This window comes from Palaemon carinicauda, chromosome 26 (genome assembly GCF_036898095.1).
Source record: "Palaemon carinicauda isolate YSFRI2023 chromosome 26, ASM3689809v2, whole genome shotgun sequence".
NCBI lineage: Eukaryota > Metazoa > Arthropoda > Malacostraca > Decapoda > Palaemonidae > Palaemon > Palaemon carinicauda.
Genome location: NC_090750.1, coordinates 4,857,751 through 4,877,303, shown reverse-complemented (window position 1 = coordinate 4,877,303; position 19,553 = coordinate 4,857,751). Strand labels below are relative to the sequence as shown.

General features: G+C 33.0%; 1 protein-coding gene across 2 annotated transcripts; it reads right to left on the bottom strand.

The window, feature by feature from the left end:
- Positions 1–3,927: 3,927 nt before the first annotated feature.
- LOC137619470 (uncharacterized) lies at positions 3,928–18,131 on the bottom strand. 2 transcript variants are annotated; one of them, XM_068349525.1, is made up of 5 exons: positions 18,039–18,131; positions 12,782–13,707; positions 12,191–12,301; positions 5,471–6,017; positions 3,928–5,320 (listed from the first exon to the last, which is right to left on the bottom strand). In XM_068349525.1, the coding sequence occupies exons 2-5, from the start codon at positions 13,688–13,690 to the stop codon at positions 4,299–4,301; spliced, it is 2,589 nt and encodes an 862-aa protein (XP_068205626.1). In that variant the 5' UTR covers positions 13,691–13,707; positions 18,039–18,131; the 3' UTR covers positions 3,928–4,298. The 2 variants fall into 2 exon arrangements, with proteins under 2 accessions (XP_068205626.1, XP_068205625.1); XM_068349524.1 differs by having other exon boundaries at positions 3,928–6,017.
- Positions 18,132–19,553: the final 1,422 nt, after the last annotated feature.

The window sequence follows — 19,553 nt, the reverse complement described above, 5'->3', positions numbered from 1 at the left end:
AAAATTTACATTCCCTTATATTATTTGAAGCAAAGATGTAATCAGATACACATTTGAAGGGAAATGAATATTCTAATATCCTTTCTGAAGATAAGTATTAATCATATACACATTTGAAAGGATACACAATAATACCTTTTTTTCTTTAGGATAAGATTAGATCCTATCCACATTTGAAGGGGAAAAGAATATTCCATTATTTTATTACAAGATAGGATGAAATCATATACAGTACATATCAGAAGGGAAACAAATATTCCCTTATTCTATTTAAAGATCATGTATAATTATATACACAGTTAAAGGGAAATTTTTTTTCAATCAAAGTAAAGATATGATCTTATACACAATGTAAGAGAAACGAATACTCCCTCATTCTTTTTTAACCTAGTAAGTAATCATGTATTCATCATGAAGGTAACTATTTTATTTCATTTCAATATAAGATTCTTTCATTTACATATTCAAAGGTAAACGAATATTCTCTTACTTTATTTAAAGATATGATGTATTCATATACATTTCTGAGGAAAACCTAATATTCCTTTAATTTATTTGAATGTAAGATGTGATCAGATACACATCCCAAGGGAAACGAATTCTTCCTTATATTATTTGATGATAAAATGTAATCATATACACATTTTAAAGGAAACAAATATTCCCTCTTTTCATTTGAAGGAAGTCTGTAATCCTATACATATATGAAGGAAAAGGAATATTCCCTTATTTTATTTTAAGCTAAGATATAATCATATACACATCCGAGGTTTGGCGAATATTCTCCTATTTTATTTTAGGATAAAATATATTCATATAAAAATTTGATTGGAAATTAACACTCCCTTATTTGATTTGAAGATGAGATTGAATTAAATTACACACTTGAAGGGAAACAGTTGTCCCCTTGTTTTATTTGGAGATAAGATGTAAGCATGTACTGTACATTTATAAAGGGAAACTGGTATTCCCCTAATTCATTTGAAGATAAGTTGCCATCACATACTATTTCGAACAGACACAAATATTTTCATATTTTATTTTAAGATAAAATGTAACCACATACACATTTAAAGGATAAGAATATTAGTTTATTTTATTCGGAGATAAGTTATAAACATATACACATTTAAAAGGAAAAAAAAAATATTTCCATATTTTATTTGAAGCTAAGATGTAATAATATACACATATGAAGTAAAACTAATATTCTCTTATTTGATTTTAAAATAAGTTGTAATCACATATACATTTGAACAGAAACGGATACTTCCATATTTTACTTAAAGATAAAATATAATCATATACACATGAAGGGAAATGAATAATTCCATATTTTATTTGAGGCTAAAATCTAATCATATACACAATTAGAGGGAAAACAGTATTTCCTCATTTTATTTTGATATAGTTCGTAATCATATACAAATTTGAAGGGAAACGAATATTCCTTTATTTTATTTAAGGCTAAGATGTCTTCATATACATATTTGAAGGGAAATGAATATTCCCTCAATTTATTTAATGCTAAGATGTAATCAGACATATTTGAAGGGAACCGAATATTCACTGATTTTATTTGAAGATAAGATGTAATCATAGACACATTTGAAGGAAAACAAATACTCTTTTATTTCATTTGAAATTAAGTTTTAATCATAAGCGCTTTAGAAGGGAAACGTTTATTCTCTTATTCAATTCAAATTATATATATATATATATATATATATATATATATATATATATATATATATATATATATATATATATATATATATATATATATATATATATATATATATATATATAATATATATATATATATATATATATAAATATATATATAAATATATATATAAATATATATATAATTATATATAATATATATATATATATATATATATATATATATATATATATTGTATCATATATACATTTGAAGTGAAACATAAATTTCCTTATTTCATTTGAAGAAAAGATTTAATAATATATACATTTGAAAGGAAAATGTTATTCCTTCATTTCCTTTTGGAGATATGATTTAATCCTAAAAATACTTTAAGGTTAAATCTTATTGCTTATTTTCTATGAATAAGAGATGTAATCATATGCACATCTGAAGAAAAATGAATAATTATACATTTTATTTGAAGAAAAGTCAGAATCATATACACATTCGAAGGGGCACGAATATTCCATTATTGTATTTTAAGATAAGATTCAATCATATACAAATTCGAAGGGGAAGGAAGAATCGCATTTTTCATTTGAAGATAATATTTAATCTTACACATATCTGAAGTGAAATGAATATTCTCTTATTTTATTTCAAGATGAAATGTTATCATATAGATATTTGAAGGGAAATAGATTTAATCATTTTATTGGGAGGAAATATGTAATCCTTTATACATTCGAAAGGAAGCTAATATTCCCATTTTTTATTTGATAATAAGTTGTAATCATATACACATTTGAAGGGAAACGAATGTTCCCTTATGTTTTGGAAGATGAAATGAAATCATACACACATTCGTAAGGAACCGAATATTACCTTTTTTTCACGATAAGATATAATAATATACACATCTAAAGGGAAACGAATGATCCCTTATATTATTCAAAGAAAAGATGTATTAATATACATATATGAAATGAAATAATTTTATCATTATCTTATCTAAAAACATATTTAATCATATACATATCCGAAGGAAATATAATATACCCTTATGATATTTGAAAATAAGATCTAATCATATACTACATTCAAAAGGAAACGAATATTCCCTTATTTTACTTGAAACAAGAGATGTAATATTATACACATTTGAAGAGAAACAAATATTTCTTTGTTTTAATCGAAAATAAGGTTTCATAAAACACAAATCTGAATGGAATCGAATATCACCTCACTTTACTTGAAAAAAAAAAAACATGAAATCTATAAATTTTTTTTAGAATTTCACATAGTAAACAGAAATACGATGTACTTATATTTCCCTTGGTAAATCTATAAAAACTGAAGAAATTGTTGCAGGCCGTGAGTATCTTATCATTTTGCGACTAATGTTTATATTTTCCACATGAAATTATTCAACTGCTGCTCACTTAGCCTAGTTTTTCACAACAGAAAATATGTTGGGAAATTGTCTGGACAATTGTGTTGTTTTTATTCCAAACACATTATGATGCATATCCACCTTCCTTCAGTTGGACAACACAAAGGTTCAGAATTAATTTCGATCTATAAATTCACTTATATGGTTAATATAATTGTATTCATGAACAGTTTAAATATAACACTTATGTAAATTCAAATTAACTAATTATTCAAAAAACAAGGAATAAATCGCCTTTCAAAATATAGCCTAAACGACTTCAAACCAACGTTTTAATCTTACTTAAAAAGAATCAAGGTTTGAAAAGCCCTTATTTTTTTTTTAACTCTTCATCACTGTTTTTAAAGCCAGAATTAAAACTTTAGAAATATTGTTTTAATTGTATATATAAAAAAAGAAATATTTCAAATGCATTTGCATGTTATCAAATTCAAAGTACATTTACAGATTTAGGAGATTTAAGCCATTTGGGCAAAATCAAGGAGGTGGAGGTCAATCACGGCCGATTTGTAACTAAAAGAACACTCAGCTGTTGCACTCTCATATTATATATAGAAGTTGAACAGCAAAATTCAATCAAGTTAATTGGAACAGAAGTAAAGTTAACATATAAAAACTCGTTGCAGCTAGAAGCCCAAAGGAACAATGCAAAGACTCAATGACAGTGTGCCATGTTTGCAAAATAAGTAAAATTGTCATCAAAGAATGAAGAGTAATTAATATTTCTAGGTAATATAAAAATCAGAAAATATAATCAAATGTAAAAGGTAAAGTAAAATATTTACAATTTTAATAAAATAACACATAATTCATGCTAAATATATTTGTTTCTTTTTTGAAATACATTATAACTGTAGATTTATATAAGGTTTTTAAAATCAATGTCTTGTTTAAAGTATCCATTAAAATCTAAGCATATATTCATAATAAAAGATTAAAATCAAATATATCACAATAAAAACAGTCTTGCCGTAATAGAAAATATCTCGATTTCCATCGTAGGATAAAGTCGATAAAACTCTATTTTTCTATTTATGGACCCAGCTTAAATGCAAGTGATGTGTTAAGACCTTTTAAAACAACTTTCACAATAATTGTGTTTGATCAACAGTAAATCTGTAATATAGAATATAAGTTTATATTCATTTCTGTGTAGAATAAAGCATTGCAGTAAACTTACATTAGTCGGCATTTATTGCCAATTTTGCTTTTATTTGCGTCAATATCTGTATCTTCAACATTGTCTTCCTGTGCTTCAGCGCCAGTTAGCTGGGAGGTTCTTTCTCCATTTGATTCTGAGATCTTACGTCTAATATACCGCTGCCTTTCAATTAAGTCTTCCATCGGAAGCGTTGTGTCACTTTCTAGGCTATATGCTATTCCAATATCTCTAGCTTCCTTATCTGAATTTAGTATAGAATTGTTATGGCCAATAGGATAATGTACTACTCCAACTTCACTCGTAGGTGTTAAAAAGATTTCGTCGTCATAGTCACTTTCAGTTTGGGTTAATTCTTTTATCTGATAATAGTGATCTGTGCCAATAAGATCTTCGGTTTGATATCCAGAAGACATAGTCTTGGTATCTTCATCCGCATGGACATAACTTCCACTAATAAGGACACCACTGATGTTACTTCTTTTGAAGACTATTCCTTTCTCTTTGTATAACGCATGGTAATTTTTCGGCTTATTATGTCCATATTCTCCTTCTTGGGGGACACCAGTTTTAACTCTCCATTGGGTTCTTCCCATTTCATATTTCTCTTTACTTTCTAATGGAAGGACTGTGTCACACGTATATTCCTTCAATAAATAGTTATCATCATCATGATCATCATCTTCATCTGCTTCACCTGTAACGACAATAATCCCTCCAGATACAATATTACCAAGACCTGACACAGTGATAGTACTTTCTCTTGATGCAATACTACTAGCCCCTCCTGACAAGGAGGTACCATCCCGTCCATTTGCCGTACTAATAACTTTTGATGCAGAGCTGCTAGCTCTGAAGTTCACCGGATCATCACGTCTCTTTCCTTTCATACCTTGGGGGACAGCGCTGTCAAGATCTTCATCAAGTAGATGAAGTCCATTTCTGGAATATTTCGATAGAAACTCCCCAGGAAAGTTTTCTTCCACTTCAGTGCATCTCAGTTCGGCCTTCGACACTGCAGGTAAGATCTTGGTGGGATCTTTAAGTGGATCGAAAATATCAGTGATGTAAGCTATATTCTGAACTTCTCTGTTGATTGTATGCTCGGTATCTATTTTACTTAGAAACTCAAATTGATTCCCTTTCAATGTCTCATCTTTCATTGTAATTGAGTGAAGGTTTTCCTTACCTTCTTCTGATAATTCAATACTTTTTGCCAAGATTTGTGGTTTATCATCATCTTTCTCGTATTCTATGAGAAATTGCTCAGTCTCTTCTCGTTCTACTTCCAATCGACAACCCTGTTCCTCGGTTTCTGATATTCGTTCTAGCTGTGGAGAGATGGGGTGCTTTCTTTTAACTGAGAAATGTGTATTTATAGAACGACATCTAGGCTGTTCTGTGCTATCAAGTGTCAGACACTGCTTTAGAGAGAGAGGGCATCGACCTCTGAACCCTCTTTCATTAGAACTTAAATCTATCAGATTTTCACCAAGGACCTCAAATTTTCCACAAGTTAAAGAGTTTACTGCTCTTTGCTTATCTTGTACTACATAAGGGTCGTCAATCCCCTTTCCAAAAATATATTGCTTGACATCAGTTCCACTAGTTATATTCGCCAAGCACTGCAGAGAATTATCAGATGAAAGCTGATTATTTTCTGTCTTTGTAATAATGGCCTTCCACTCTGAGGTTTCCAACAATTGATTAAGGTTCCTTGCCACTGCTTCTTCATCCTATGATAATAAAATTTTAACAAAATAATTTTGCAGACCATACAATGTATTGGGATATGGAAGCAACTATTCATGATCACATAATCGAATATTTTACAGCTACAGTTCATTACTAGTTGACACTATCAAGCAATATTAAGCCTACTGTTCATGAGAGGTAAATCACAAATCTTAAAGTAATATCTATTATTTGCAAACACTACAAACCGGAGACCTTCAGTAGGGATATAGCATTGGCAAAGCTGAAATGGGTATTATAAGCTCTTAATCGGGTAAATATAGCTGGTCGCCATGTAGAGAACCGTTACTTTGACCTTTGGTCTAAGTGCTTATGCGAAGGGTGAGTCAGGACATGTAACTTAATTCTCAAGTCTGTATGATTGGCATAAAAAAAAAAAAGTTTCTTTACAATCCATCATTTTTTCCTACAAGTGATACAAACCCTCAGCCTTCAATAGAAAACTTATCCTTAGGAGAAGATTCCTGTAACCAAACATAACTTGGTTAACTGCCCTGTGAAAACTTAATGAGCTTCTGTCTTGAGGGAAGTGAAAGTCATATTTCCTGTCAACCAAATAACATCCTTGCATCAGAATGTAAATGGGGTTAAAGAATGCCATTATCAAAATAGGTAATGCACTGATTGATCTATGATCTATTTAATATGTTATCCAGTGTATAATCATTAAATAATTAATGAGCAAGTATACAATGGGTCTGTCAACCGCTTTGCTCAAGTGATGGGAGGAACAGCTTAACCCTGGATAGGTACGGTGGGTCGTTTGCGACCCCGAGCGTCAAAAAAAAACAGGTTTTTCTCACGTGACTCACCCCTGTGACTGAATTTGTGGGTGATCGACCTGCAGGAGGTGTCTCCCCTACACGCTCTAGTAGTGTCCAGATGTGCATTGCTGTAGCTGTACTCCTTCCCCGATTTCTGAGACGCGTCGGGGTCGTTCGCGTCCGAGTTTACCCTTCTGAGGTAGTTTGCATAATTATCAAAGTTATTACGTATTATGAAATTGTCGTAGAATGGTGCAACTTGTATAGGTTATCAGTTGTGGAAAGTCTTGGTGGATTGTTTGGCTACCATGTGCATGTGTTTTTTTTTAGTTAAAATGTCGTTCATCACCACGAGGACCATTTTACCGCGAGTGCCCCTTTCTCATTTTTTTTCATTTTTTTGCCAAGTCATTTTTCCGTAAGATATTGCCAAATAGTGTCGTAAAACTTTTGCTTGTTTAGTGTTGGAAAGTGTGTCTAGATGATCTGGCTACCCATGCATGACTTTGTTTTTGTCAGATACGACGTAGTTATTGGTATATTGGGTATTTAACTGCGGTTACCAATTTCTGTTTTTTTTTCAATATTTGTAAAAATTACTACGTAGTAAGGAATTGCCGTATATTATTCATTTTTTTTTTCATGTTTATGTGTTAGAAAGTGTGCCTTGATGGTTGGGCTAACACGTGCATGTCTTTTTTTTTATCTGAGATGTCGTATATTAGAATGTCGGGCATTTTACCGCGAGTGTCCCTTTTTAATTTTTTTTAATTTGTTTGCCAAGTCATTTTTCCGTAAGATATTGCGAAATAGTGTCGTAAAACTTTTGCTTTTTTAATGTTGGAAAGTGTGTCTAGATGATCTGGCTACCCATGCGTGATTTTGTTTTTGTCAGATACGACGTAGTTATTGGTATATTGGGTATTTAACTGCGGTTGCCAATTTCTGTTTTTTTTTTCAATATTTGTAAAAATTTACTACGTAATAAGGAATTGCCGTATATTATTGATTTTTTTTTCATGTTCATGTGTTAGAAAGTGTGCCTTGATGGTTGGGCTAACACGTGCATGTCTTTTTTTTTATCTGAGATGCCGTATATTAGAATGTTGGGCATTTTTCCGCGAGTGCCCCTTTTTATTTGTTTTGCATTTTTTTGCTTAGTCATGTTACCGTAAGGAATTGGCAAGTAGTGTCGCAAAACTTATATTTTTATAGTGTTGGAAAGTGTTTCTAGATGATCTGGCTACCCATGACTATTTTTTTTTTTAGCCAGATATGGAGTATATATAAGTATGTGTTCGATTTTCCTGTGATTGCCATTTTTTCGTTTTTTCCCATTTCTTTCAAAATTACTACGTACTAAGGAACTATCACAGAGTAATATTTCATTTATATGTTTATTTGTCGGAAAATATGCCTTGATGGTTTGCCTAGCACGTGGCTGAATTTTTTTTTCTTCTGAAATGCCGTATATTAGAATGGCCATTTTTCCACGAGTGCCCCTTTTTATTTGTTTTGCATTTTTTTGCTTAGTCATGTTACCGAAAGGAATTGGCAAGTAGTGTCGCAAAACTTATATTTTTATAGTGTTGGAAAGTGTTTCTAGATGATCTGGCTACCCATGCCTATCTTTTTTTTAGCCAGATATGGCGTATATATAGGTATGTGTTCGATTTTCCGGTGATTGCCATTTTTTCGTTTTTTCCCAATTCTTTCAAAATTACTACGTACTAAGGAACTATCACAGAGTAATGATTCCTCTAGATGTTTATTTGTCGGAAAATTTTGTTTACTTTTTTTTTTGATTGAATATCATCAAATTTTTTTAGCTAAAATATTGTTTTACATTTTTTTTTTCGATTTTATTTCCCTTCAAAAAAATTTTTTTGTGTCAGAATTTTAATTTTATAGTCGTTAAATAATCGACAATTATCCAGCAACCCACCATACAATTTTTATGCATATCCAATAATAATTAGATTAGTAAATAACACCTTGAAATTGACATACCCTTCCTACATTTCAAGTGGCAGATTAGGGAGTCTGAGTCAGTGTGGTTGGCGGCCATTTTGTGGACATATCCGAAGCGTAAGCTGTCCTATCTATATATATTCTTGTTCCCTATAGAATTTGTGATATTTTGGTATATTTTTACCTGCATAAATATCATATTATTTATTAAATATATGTATTTTTTTACGAAATTTCCAAGTACTCAAAAAATTACCTTTAGATATGGCCCCTGATATAAATGTAATTTACAAAATAATGAAGATTTTTTTACATATTTCTATTTTAGGATAACATATGTTTATTCCCTAAAAAAATTAGCCACTTCCTATTTCATTTGGGTACCCAAAAAAATTCATGAAATTTGGACAATTTTTTTTGGCCAAAAAAAGTTACCCTTTTTTTCTCATTTCAGATCTTCACCTCCATGGGTCTGACTTCATCCAAAATACATCAAGATGTGTCCTAAACATTCAAGAATCAATTCCTAAAAGGATTTGTGTATATATGTATAAACTTTTTTTTATGAATTTTTATGTCAGGTCTTTTTTTTTCTACTTAATTTTTTAAAATATTTATAATAAATAGTTTTTCTGCAGATGAGTAGTATTTATCTTTACAGTTGTTTTAAGCATTCATTGAAGTTTTTTTTGGCAAAAGAAAAAAGGAGGTTACTGCAAAAACTGATTTTTCAAGAATTTTTTTTGGCGTCGGGGTCGTTCGCGTCCGATTATACCCTTAAAGGGGTGTCCGAGGACCGTACCTATCCAGGGTTAAAGCTTTAGATAAATTACAAATTGTAAATAGAAGTCACTGTTGAATAGGTTATCTGCATCTAGCGATTGCTGCACCTCAAAGAAAGGGAATAAGAAAGTGGAAAAAATCGACAGATATTCTTGCCATTATCCAGACATGATGCTACTTATCCTGTGAGAGAACTGGGCTCATTACACCTGTTGAGGAGCTACACCTCCATGGACCTGTGGGTATGCTCCCAAAGGTAGTGTCAGGGAAGGCTGTTAGAATTTTCCAGTCACTGATCCTTAGGACCTGCACAACGAAAACCTTCTCCCTAAAGGTTAAGAGTGAGCAGATACTCCTGCTTTTCTGTGCTCTCATGCTCGAGGGTCCACCCTGCACATCCTCCAGGGGCATAGGAGTGATTGACGAGTTCCCAAAGCCAGAAGGAGGTGGTTGTCTTGGAGACCGTTCTTTAAACCTTTCCAGAGCTTAGAAACAGTCTCTTGTGCTGAGGTCTGGAGTGTCAAATCCATTAGAAGTAGCATCTTAATACCCACAAAGGAAAAAGCAAAAGATTGTTTAACTCTCTAGCCGCTTCCTTAGTGGAGGAAAAGCAGAAGGGCATGGATTTATGATCCTTAATTACTAGGTTAAGTGTTTTCGACACTAAAACGAGAGCTCCCTCCAGGATGTTTGAGGGATAGAGACACATCATAAATAGGGCTACCACCTCTTATCAATAATCAATCCACGATATAGCCTGATGGCTAGCATGGATGCTGATTACGCTGATGATGCCTTTGTCAGTTCTTTTACTGTGTCAACAATTTGCAGTGAGGTAGGTGGAGCATCATTCAGGATGTTGGATCTCTGCAGCTTAGAAAGCACTGGAGGAAGAACCAGAAGCGTTAGAAGTATCCGTTGATATTTCCTGCTTCTTTGGAGCAGTCTTCAATTAGTGGTCAGCCACCAAAGCAAATCAAAGATTGCCCTGAGGCATTAGAGTGATCAGAGCTATAACTATTAATTCTCTGTATTTGTCTCTTACAATGGTTTTCACAAGAGTCTCCATGTAAATGCTAGATCTAGACACTAAGACTCCTTCCCTAATGTGTGACCTTGGAGTACTGTTACTGCTTCCAAAAAGCCATGCAGGGGAATTTTTAGGAGTCTTGTGAAAAACTAAAAAGCCAGTCGTCCTGTGCTTCCATGACCTTTTCTTCTTCTTCTGGGTGGCAAATGGTGATCATGCATTTGGTGACACCTACATGCATTTGGCAACACCTAACCAGCAGCAAACAAAGAATACAGAGGAGGAGACAACCAAATTAAGCTGTAGATACTTCACATCTTTCTTTATCTTCTTTCCAGTGGTTGAGGATCTCATCATTGTAGACAGTGCCACTTTGTTGGGGATTCATCATCAGGGTCATCATAATGATTCTTGTCTAACACCTCCTTTGCAGGGGGAACTGGTGGAAGAGCAACAGCAAAAGGATTTTTAGCTCTGGTGGATATAACCTTCTTCAAAGGTTTTTGCTTATTGGGCATTATCAATCCCAAGAAAAGATCACGACCTAAACAGATCCAAATTGTCATCAGGGTACTAAGCAGCAATTATAAGAGTTGGCAATATGGTTGAGAGATTGGTAGGGGTGTATTGCCCCTACTTGCGGTGGAACATAAACCTGTATTCTCGGAACTACTTCTAAGAGTGTGGGTACAGCTTCCATTCCCCCAACATGTTCCCTAGAAGATAGACCTATAAAGAAAATGCATGAGAAATAGCCAGTTTCGTTTTCGAAGAAAGGGAAAATGAGCTGAGATCATCTTTGGTATCAATTCTGCTTGCCTTCTGATGTTGAAGAATCATTTTTTTGTTAGTAAACTTTCTCCACTGCACAGGATGCCACTCCGTATACTCCTCACAGGTCAATGACTGCAAAAACTACAAAGTAAATAGAGGACCACCGTAGGGCTTACTCATATACCAGCCCGAACGGTGGCTTTTTTTTATGGAAAAGCCATATGTCTGGCTTAGGGGTAGATATCAAAAAGGCCCAAGGTCGCACACTCTGAAAAGATACTAAAAGCAATCAGTCTAATGAAAAATTAGTCACACACACAGAGCAGTGTATTAGTGTACTCGGCTGCAGCTGAAGTTAAAGTAAGGATTGTTTTATTTGTCAGGTGTATGTGGCTTATTCATCACCCAGCAACCAACTAAGTTCACGTTGTTAAAAGTCTAATGTCTGCTCAAGTTTTGCTGATGTTATACTCGTATTAAAGGTTATTGGTTTGTTTTACGTGTAGGAAAAAAATCCTTCTCAAAGAATACCTGTGATGAAAATGAAAACTAGAAAATTAAACTTGATTAATTTACAGATACCAATGGTATTCATTATGGTTTTCTATTAATTGTCCAAGGTTTTTTTTTCTGATCTTGATTTTGACAATGGCATTATGTATGACACTTAACTCGCATCTTTTGATAAAGGCATTATTTAGGTCACTCACTCCCTCACTTCATTTATTTATATGTAAATTATATTAGATGAATCACACAGCAAGTTCCATATAATAATGATACAAAGTCTGATGACTGATAAAGTCTTATTTCAAATTTTGGAATAGTTTACCTTTTTGGAAACAGTTGCTAATCCACTTGTCTGGGATTTAATGTCCTTATTATCCGAAGACAAAAGCAAATCCTTCAAAACAGCAATGGCAGTTAGCGTAGATTTCTGTAGCTAAAAATAAAGATACTAATCTATTCCAGTTATTTACAAAAGGGCAACACGAAATAACAATCCTATTATTCTTTATTACGATTACTTATACCCAAGATGTATTCTGAACTCTGTACATACATGATATCTCTGAAAATTACTTATATATACACTATAGCAATACAACTGTCTGTCAGTGTAATAATGAATAAACTTTCTCATTCAAGTATGAACTCTCTTCACCATTTTTTTTTTAAATTTACTACTTTTCATTTCAAAGAAGTATGCCTCAATTGTGTAAGTAGTACCTGAATGATGGCAGCTATCAAACATTTGTAACAATTTTTGTTATTAACATGAAACGCTGGCCTACACCTTCCATGTATGATATCTCTCTTTCAGGCAGAAGCTCGACACTTTTATTTCTACAACTATCTATGTCCAAGTGGTATGCCTACTTTTGACAGAAGTAACAGCATACATCAAACATGCATTGCTTACCTCATCTGAGTAACCCATTTCTTCACCTGAAAGTAGATTGTTTGGGTCATGCCAGTCCAGTAATTTGCTCTGCCAGGCTTGGGCTTGGTGACGTGCTGAGAAAACTTTATCAAAAGTCTGAGCTTCCAGCAGTTGTCTTTGTGACTCGAGAAGTGTCAACAGAGTGGATAGCCCCTCAGCAAGAATACTTTTGATGTCTTCAGTCTGTTTCTCGACTTCTCTCTTTGCCTGTTGGTTCTTCGATAACAGTCTTTGTAGTTCCTTGATCAGGGCTCTGTTCTTTTCTCTCATGTCCTTCAGAGCTGACTGTTTTTTTATATATTTTTCAGTGTGATTATCGAACTGCTTGACAGTCTTCTTGATGCACTGATCCTCTCCTAATTTTATTTCGGAGAGGGCGTGGTTAAAAGTTCTAATTTCACACACTAATGGTGGGTGAGAAATCACAAAGCAATCATGGCATATCCATTCTTTGCAACTTTTGCACCAAAACATGCAGTATGAACCATGGTTGTTGCATTTTCCAGCATGCTGGGGAGGTTCATTGGGAGAAACAGATTTCTCTATTTCATAATCATGAAGAATCAACTGTGACCCAGTCTCGTCATTAGAATGTTTAGGATTATCTTCAATAGAAATTTCAGGCAAAATCTCAAATTCATTAACATCCTTGTCACCAAAAGACTTCTTAGCTTTCATGATTTTAAGGAGTGCGTGGTTTACTGGTATTGAGCTGAAATACTTTGAATGAAGATGTTTACCGCAGGTAGGGCATTTGTATTTACCTCCTCCGTAGAATTCAGAAACACAAGGCGTACAGAATGTATGGCCGCATCGAAGGACTCTAGGCGTCGTCTTTTCCTCTCCCATATGGTCTCCACAGAACTCGCACAAAAATATAGCATCCATTCTAAAAGTAGTGAATCCTGTCACCAAAGTAACATTTGAAACCAAATAAGTTCAAGAGCACAGTACCACTAATAATAATAATAATAATAATAATAATAAAAATAATAATAATAATAATAATAATAATAATAATAATTATAATAATAATAATAATAATAATAATTATACTTTAATTTACAATGAAACTGGAATTTGTTATAAAAGATGAACGAGTCCTGTCTAGTTTGTGAAGTCTATTTAAGTGAAAGTCCATTTTTTACATTTGGGAGACTAATATTAGGTTATTACCTATGCTTTGGTTAAATTACTTTAGGGAGATTTTTGTGTTTTAGAGCGATGCATTTGTCAGCTGTTCTTAACAAATCAAAAGCTTAAAAGTCCTTATTCATAAGTTCCCAAATCTAACACCCATCCCCAACCTATTATCTACTCAGTTCTATCTTGACCTCAGTGTGGGCAGGAAGTCACGTAACACACGATGAAAGGTTTCCCCAAATAATCGTGATCAGAAATACATAAAACACAAGGTATCGATTACTTACTTACTTTTACGGGTTTATTTCTCGCCCTCCGTCAGACTCTAAAAGTCTGTTCAGGCGGGCCTTGGTGTGTGAGAAAATAATTTCTTTCCAGTTAATATTTTGCTCTGTATCTTATCAGTTATTTCGCTAGCATTTTTATTCAGGATTAATAGTTTTCAGGTCACTATTATAACTTTTTAAAAAGATAAGTCTTCAGGTTTTTCTTGAAAGCTGCCACATTTTTGCTACTCTTGACATCGAGTGGAAGGTCGTTGAAGAGTCTTGGTGCAGCATAACTGAACGTTCTTCCTCCTATTGCATGATTCACACTAATTTGGAAGTCTATGTGGGTCATTAGCATGTCTAACTCTTACAGCGGCGCTGGTAGCTTCAGGGTAGGGGACCAAGCAATCATGAAGATATTTAAGCTTATCACTTGTAAGTGCTTTGTGGGTTAACAAGCAAATCTTAACTTAAATTCTAGCCTTAACAGGTAACCAATGTAGATCGATCAATGCAGGAGTTATTCTCCATCGTAGTTTAATACCTTTTATCAGTCTAGCCGCCCAGTTTTGCACATTTTGAAGCTTTCTTAGTAGTGTATTGGGCAATTTGTAGTAAAGAAAATTGCAATAATCAAGCCTTGATATTACGTGACTCACCACTAAAATTTTTGTACTGCCCTCTGTTAAATATTTTACAATAAATGCTATGTTTCTCAGGTGATAGTTACATACTGTCACTGTGTTCACAATTTGGTCCCTCATTGACAAATTACAAAATTACTAAAAATTATGATTAAAAACTTTTTGGCTAAAAACTAAAGTATCATATTTTTACCAAAGGTAAATGTGTCTTGTTTCAGTTCTAGTTTTATTAGAATAGATTTCCCGGGTATGGGCCAACCACCGGTCATGTGAATGCAAGGCGAACATGTTACCACTGTACTAACCAGGAGAAATTATTTCTTATTGAAAGTTGCTAATTGGGATACAACCGCTAGAGAGTTAGGGCATCTTTTGACTGGTCAGATGGTATTAAAGTGGATCCTTCTCTCTGGTTACGGCTCATTTTCCATTTGGTTAAACATACACCGAATAGTCTGGCCTATTCTTTCCTAATTCTCCTTTGTCCTCATACCCTTGACAACATTGAGATTACCAAACAATTCTTCTTCACTCAAAGGGTTTACTACGGCAATGTAATTTTTCAGTGGTTACTTTCCTCTTGATAAGGGTAGAAGGGTAGAAGAGACTTTTCAGCTGTGGCAAGCGGCTCTTCTAGGAGATGGACACTCCAAAATCAACCCATTGTTCTCTAGTCTTCGATAATGCCATAGCCTCTGTAACGTGGTCTTCCGCTGTCTTTGAGTAGAGTTCTCGTGCTAGAGGGTATGCTAGATCACACTATTCTCTTTTTTCTTCCTCTGTGATTTTAATGTTTTTATAGTTTTTACGTACTAGATTCATTTTAATGTTATTCTTAAACATCTCTTTTAGGATATCGTCTTATTTTCTTTCCTAACTGAACTATTTTCCTTTGCTGGGCCCTTGGGCTTATAGCATCCTGCTTTTCTAACTAGTGTTGTACTATAATAATAATAATAATAATAATAATAATAATAATAATAATAATAATAATAATAATATCCTGAAATTCTATAGTTTGGTGAGTAGGCCTATATTCTATTTTAAATTTTGTGTGTTTACCGGTAATCTTAAATCTCAATATTAGGGCGAACTTGAGGGGGGGGGGGGTTGTGAGTAAGGTTAAGTGGGGAATGATAGGTTAGTTGGTATTTTTCTTCTTTTTTTCTACCTTTCATTCTATAACTTATCAGAGTGGCGGAAGTGAGGGGTGGGGGAGTGGAGGTCACAGATAGGAAGTTGTCATCAAAGGCACTGAAGTTCAAAATACATTTTGGTAGATGCAATACTAGGAAATACTGTTGGTATATGTTTATGATTTGCTACAAGGTGCAAGCGTTTGTTTTTAATTACATATGAAATTTAGTATTAGTTTCATATCATTCAGGATAAGATGAATAAATTATCTTTAATGTAGAAAATTAGGGTATAAAACTAGTGCTAGTATTTAGGTCAATGGAAACGTTATGAAGAGAAATAGTAATGAATATAATTGGGTGGAAAATTAAAAAAGTAGATGATAAGCAAAACTGCTGAATACAGTTCTAGAACTCCCTAAATTTTTCCACAGTATATTACCAGTTAACGACTGCTAGATATGGAAATATTAACAAGGATATAAACTATCACATGATCAATTGAAATTTCTAAATATGATAACTTTGAAAGAAGGGATGCCAGACATGAGGTTTGAATATTGACAGATGAAAACTAGTTATAGTTTCACTGATAGGAGCAATGTTTAAACACTTGTGTATGACCAATGAATAAATAGATTTGGAAAGAATAACACAAGGAATGTTAGAACTCTATCATGTGATCAGTAAATTGATTCCTGATATAGTAACCTAGTCACGAGGAATGAAAGTCAATGGTACATGAATGAAAAAAAGGATTATTGAATATGGTGCCACTGGACATAAGGAATGTTAAGCATGGTAGTGTTGTATTAATAAACAGAGATCAGGTATGTGACCAGTAGATTAAATCTAAATAAGGCAACATTTGAAAGAGGAATATCAGACAAATGGGTAAGGAGACACGAACTAAATATGATAACATTATTACGAAGAACGTAGCCTGCAGTGACAGATAACTCATGCTAGATAGGGTAACATTGAAAAGAGGGATAATAATACATTAGTATAAGATCAATAGATATAAAACTAGCTACAGGTGTATTTTCATGAGTGTTTGACAAGGGAAGTGGATCAATACATAAAAGGTAATTAGGTTAACATTTATAAACAAAAATGCTAAGTAACTGGTGTATACGTTGAAAAACTGAAGGCTAGATATGGGAACATTTAACAGAGTGATGTTAAATAGAGGGGAAGGTGATCAATAGAAGAAAAAAATATATGGTTACAATCATATACGGAATATTGATATGAAGACATATATCAAACAAATAAAAGATTTGGTAAAATTGAGACTAGAAATGCTAGAAAGGTTATGGGCAAAATAATCAAAAGCTATATATTGTATCATTTAATCTAGGAATGTTAAGAGAAAATTACTGGGGTTAAGGAGGTGAAGCTAGATATAAAGAATACATAGTCAAGACAAAAAAAAAAAAAAAAATCAAGCGAAGTATAGTTTCGTTGGAATTTTTCTTGAAACATTGGTTGAACAAAATTATGGTAAATTAAAAAATAGGACGAGCCAACGTTTATAATGATAAATGTTTTTCTTTAATCTTTTTGGTAGTAATTAATAGTAAAACCAAACTTCAAATATTTTCAAGAAGCCACTCAACTAAGTTTCCTTTAATTTTATTTCTTGAAATTGTTCGTATGATGAACTAATATCTTGATAACAAATCTAATATAAATTTAGAAAATATATAATTAGTATTTGATACTTAAAACCTTAGTGAAAACCGTTCAAAATAGTTATATAGCGATTAGTAAGATTCTATATTCCGCAGCTTTAGTTTACAATAATTATATCAAACTTTCACAACATAAAATGTAGTCGTTTGTCAGTCAATAAAGCTTGAAAATAGCTGTCACAATACTGGAGAGTTTTTTGAAAACTGGCACACTGCATTATTCCAAAAAGACTTCACTGAATATTCCTCAATGGCAGAAACTGATATAATTTTAAAAGTTTTTTTTTAAATGCAAGCGCATAAGAAAGAGAATTCCAGGATACACACTGAACCTATAACGTCCAAACCTTATAAAATGATCGGAAGAAATTACGCCTTCTGTCGAATCCAATCGCACTTGAAACTAAGACTTTACTAAGTTTGTTCCAAGTAAGACAACTTCCAACACAAAGTAATAATAATAAAATAAAAAACATCATATAAGGTGACGTTTACATAATGGGTCCTTGTACCTGCTGTTCAGTATTTGCCGATAACTGTCTGTTAACGCTAGTAACAGTCTAATACGCCTTAATAAGCAGGGAATTTGGAGGCTAGCGATGGGGTAAATCTTATGAATTTTATTCATTTATGGCTCTCTTTCTTCACAACTAAAATCAATAGATCTTAAAGCGATATACGTTTCTATCGAAAAAGTTTTTGATGCCATACGATGTCAACAACTACTTGTCATTTCTCCCTTAAATACAATTGACCTCATCCACTCAACACTCGTTTCAGAATTTGTAAGAATGTTTATCTTTCTACGAAATTCTCTCCCGAGTTTAGTTTTTATTGCTCCTAATACTGTGGTTTTCTAACTATGGCTGCAGATGGGTTGATAAAAGTAAAGATAATAATGATAATAATACAAGTGAGAATGACAAGTAAAAGGTTGTATGGGTAATTTCCCTTGCAACCAAATGAGGACTCCGATAAAGCAATATAGTGAGCAGCCCTTACCCTTCATCATAATTATAAAAGGAATCACACACATTTAATCGATCAAGTTGATGGACATCATTTAAAAATTTTATCTATTTCTAAGATCAGGGAAATGCTGAGAACTTGTCACATTTCTCTTCTTTTTAGGAAGAAAAACTAGCTTAGTCAGAAGCCAAATACGTGGTGCGCTCTCTCTCTCTCTCTCTCTCTCTCTCCCTCTCTCTCTCTCTCTCTCTCTCTCTCTCTCTCTCTCTCTCTCTCTCTCTCTCTCTCTCTCTCTCTCTCTCTCTCTGTTATATATATATATATATATATATATATATATATATATATATATATATATATATATATATATATATATATATATATATATATATATATATATATATATATATATACATATGTGTGTAAGTGTGAGTGCGTCAAATTACTAAATATATATCGTCCACACTATATATTTATCATTTCCTGGGCGGCGATAGCATCTCACCCCTTTATTTATGCCTTTATGTCAACCGAGATTTCATACCAACCGTTTTATGGAAATAGTAAGGCATAACAACCCAAAACCTTTGCCAAGTATACTTATGATGATATTGATTCTGAAATTAAAGGGTTGATTTTACACTAAAAATGGTCATGGAACTTTTACCAGCTATTATAAATATTTCTCTTTAGCTGGCAAAATTAACACTTTAGTGAAGGAACCAAGTAGTGAAGAAACATGGAAAGTAGAAATAGTTTTGGAGAGCAATTCAAAGCAATTAATCCGGCATCAAAATGCGTTCTTTGTAAACTACAATGATATAAACTAATTGAATGAGTCCAATTAAACTTTGAAGTATTCTGAACCAGTTATTCATTCGCATCAAAATTCA

Bases quoted from the DNA above. Each gene is read 5' to 3' on its own strand.
- LOC137619470 (XM_068349524.1), bottom strand. From the start codon at position 13,690: ATGGATGCTATATTTTTGTGCGAGTTCTGTGGAGACCATATGGGAGAG. The intron at 12,302-12,781 runs GTAAGCAATGCA...CTTTATTTTTAG, and splicing joins AAATGGGTTACTCAGATGAG to CTACAGAAATCTACGCTAAC. The intron at 6,018-12,190 runs GTAAACTATTCC...TTATTATCATAG, and splicing joins TAGCAACTGTTTCCAAAAAG to GATGAAGAAGCAGTGGCAAG.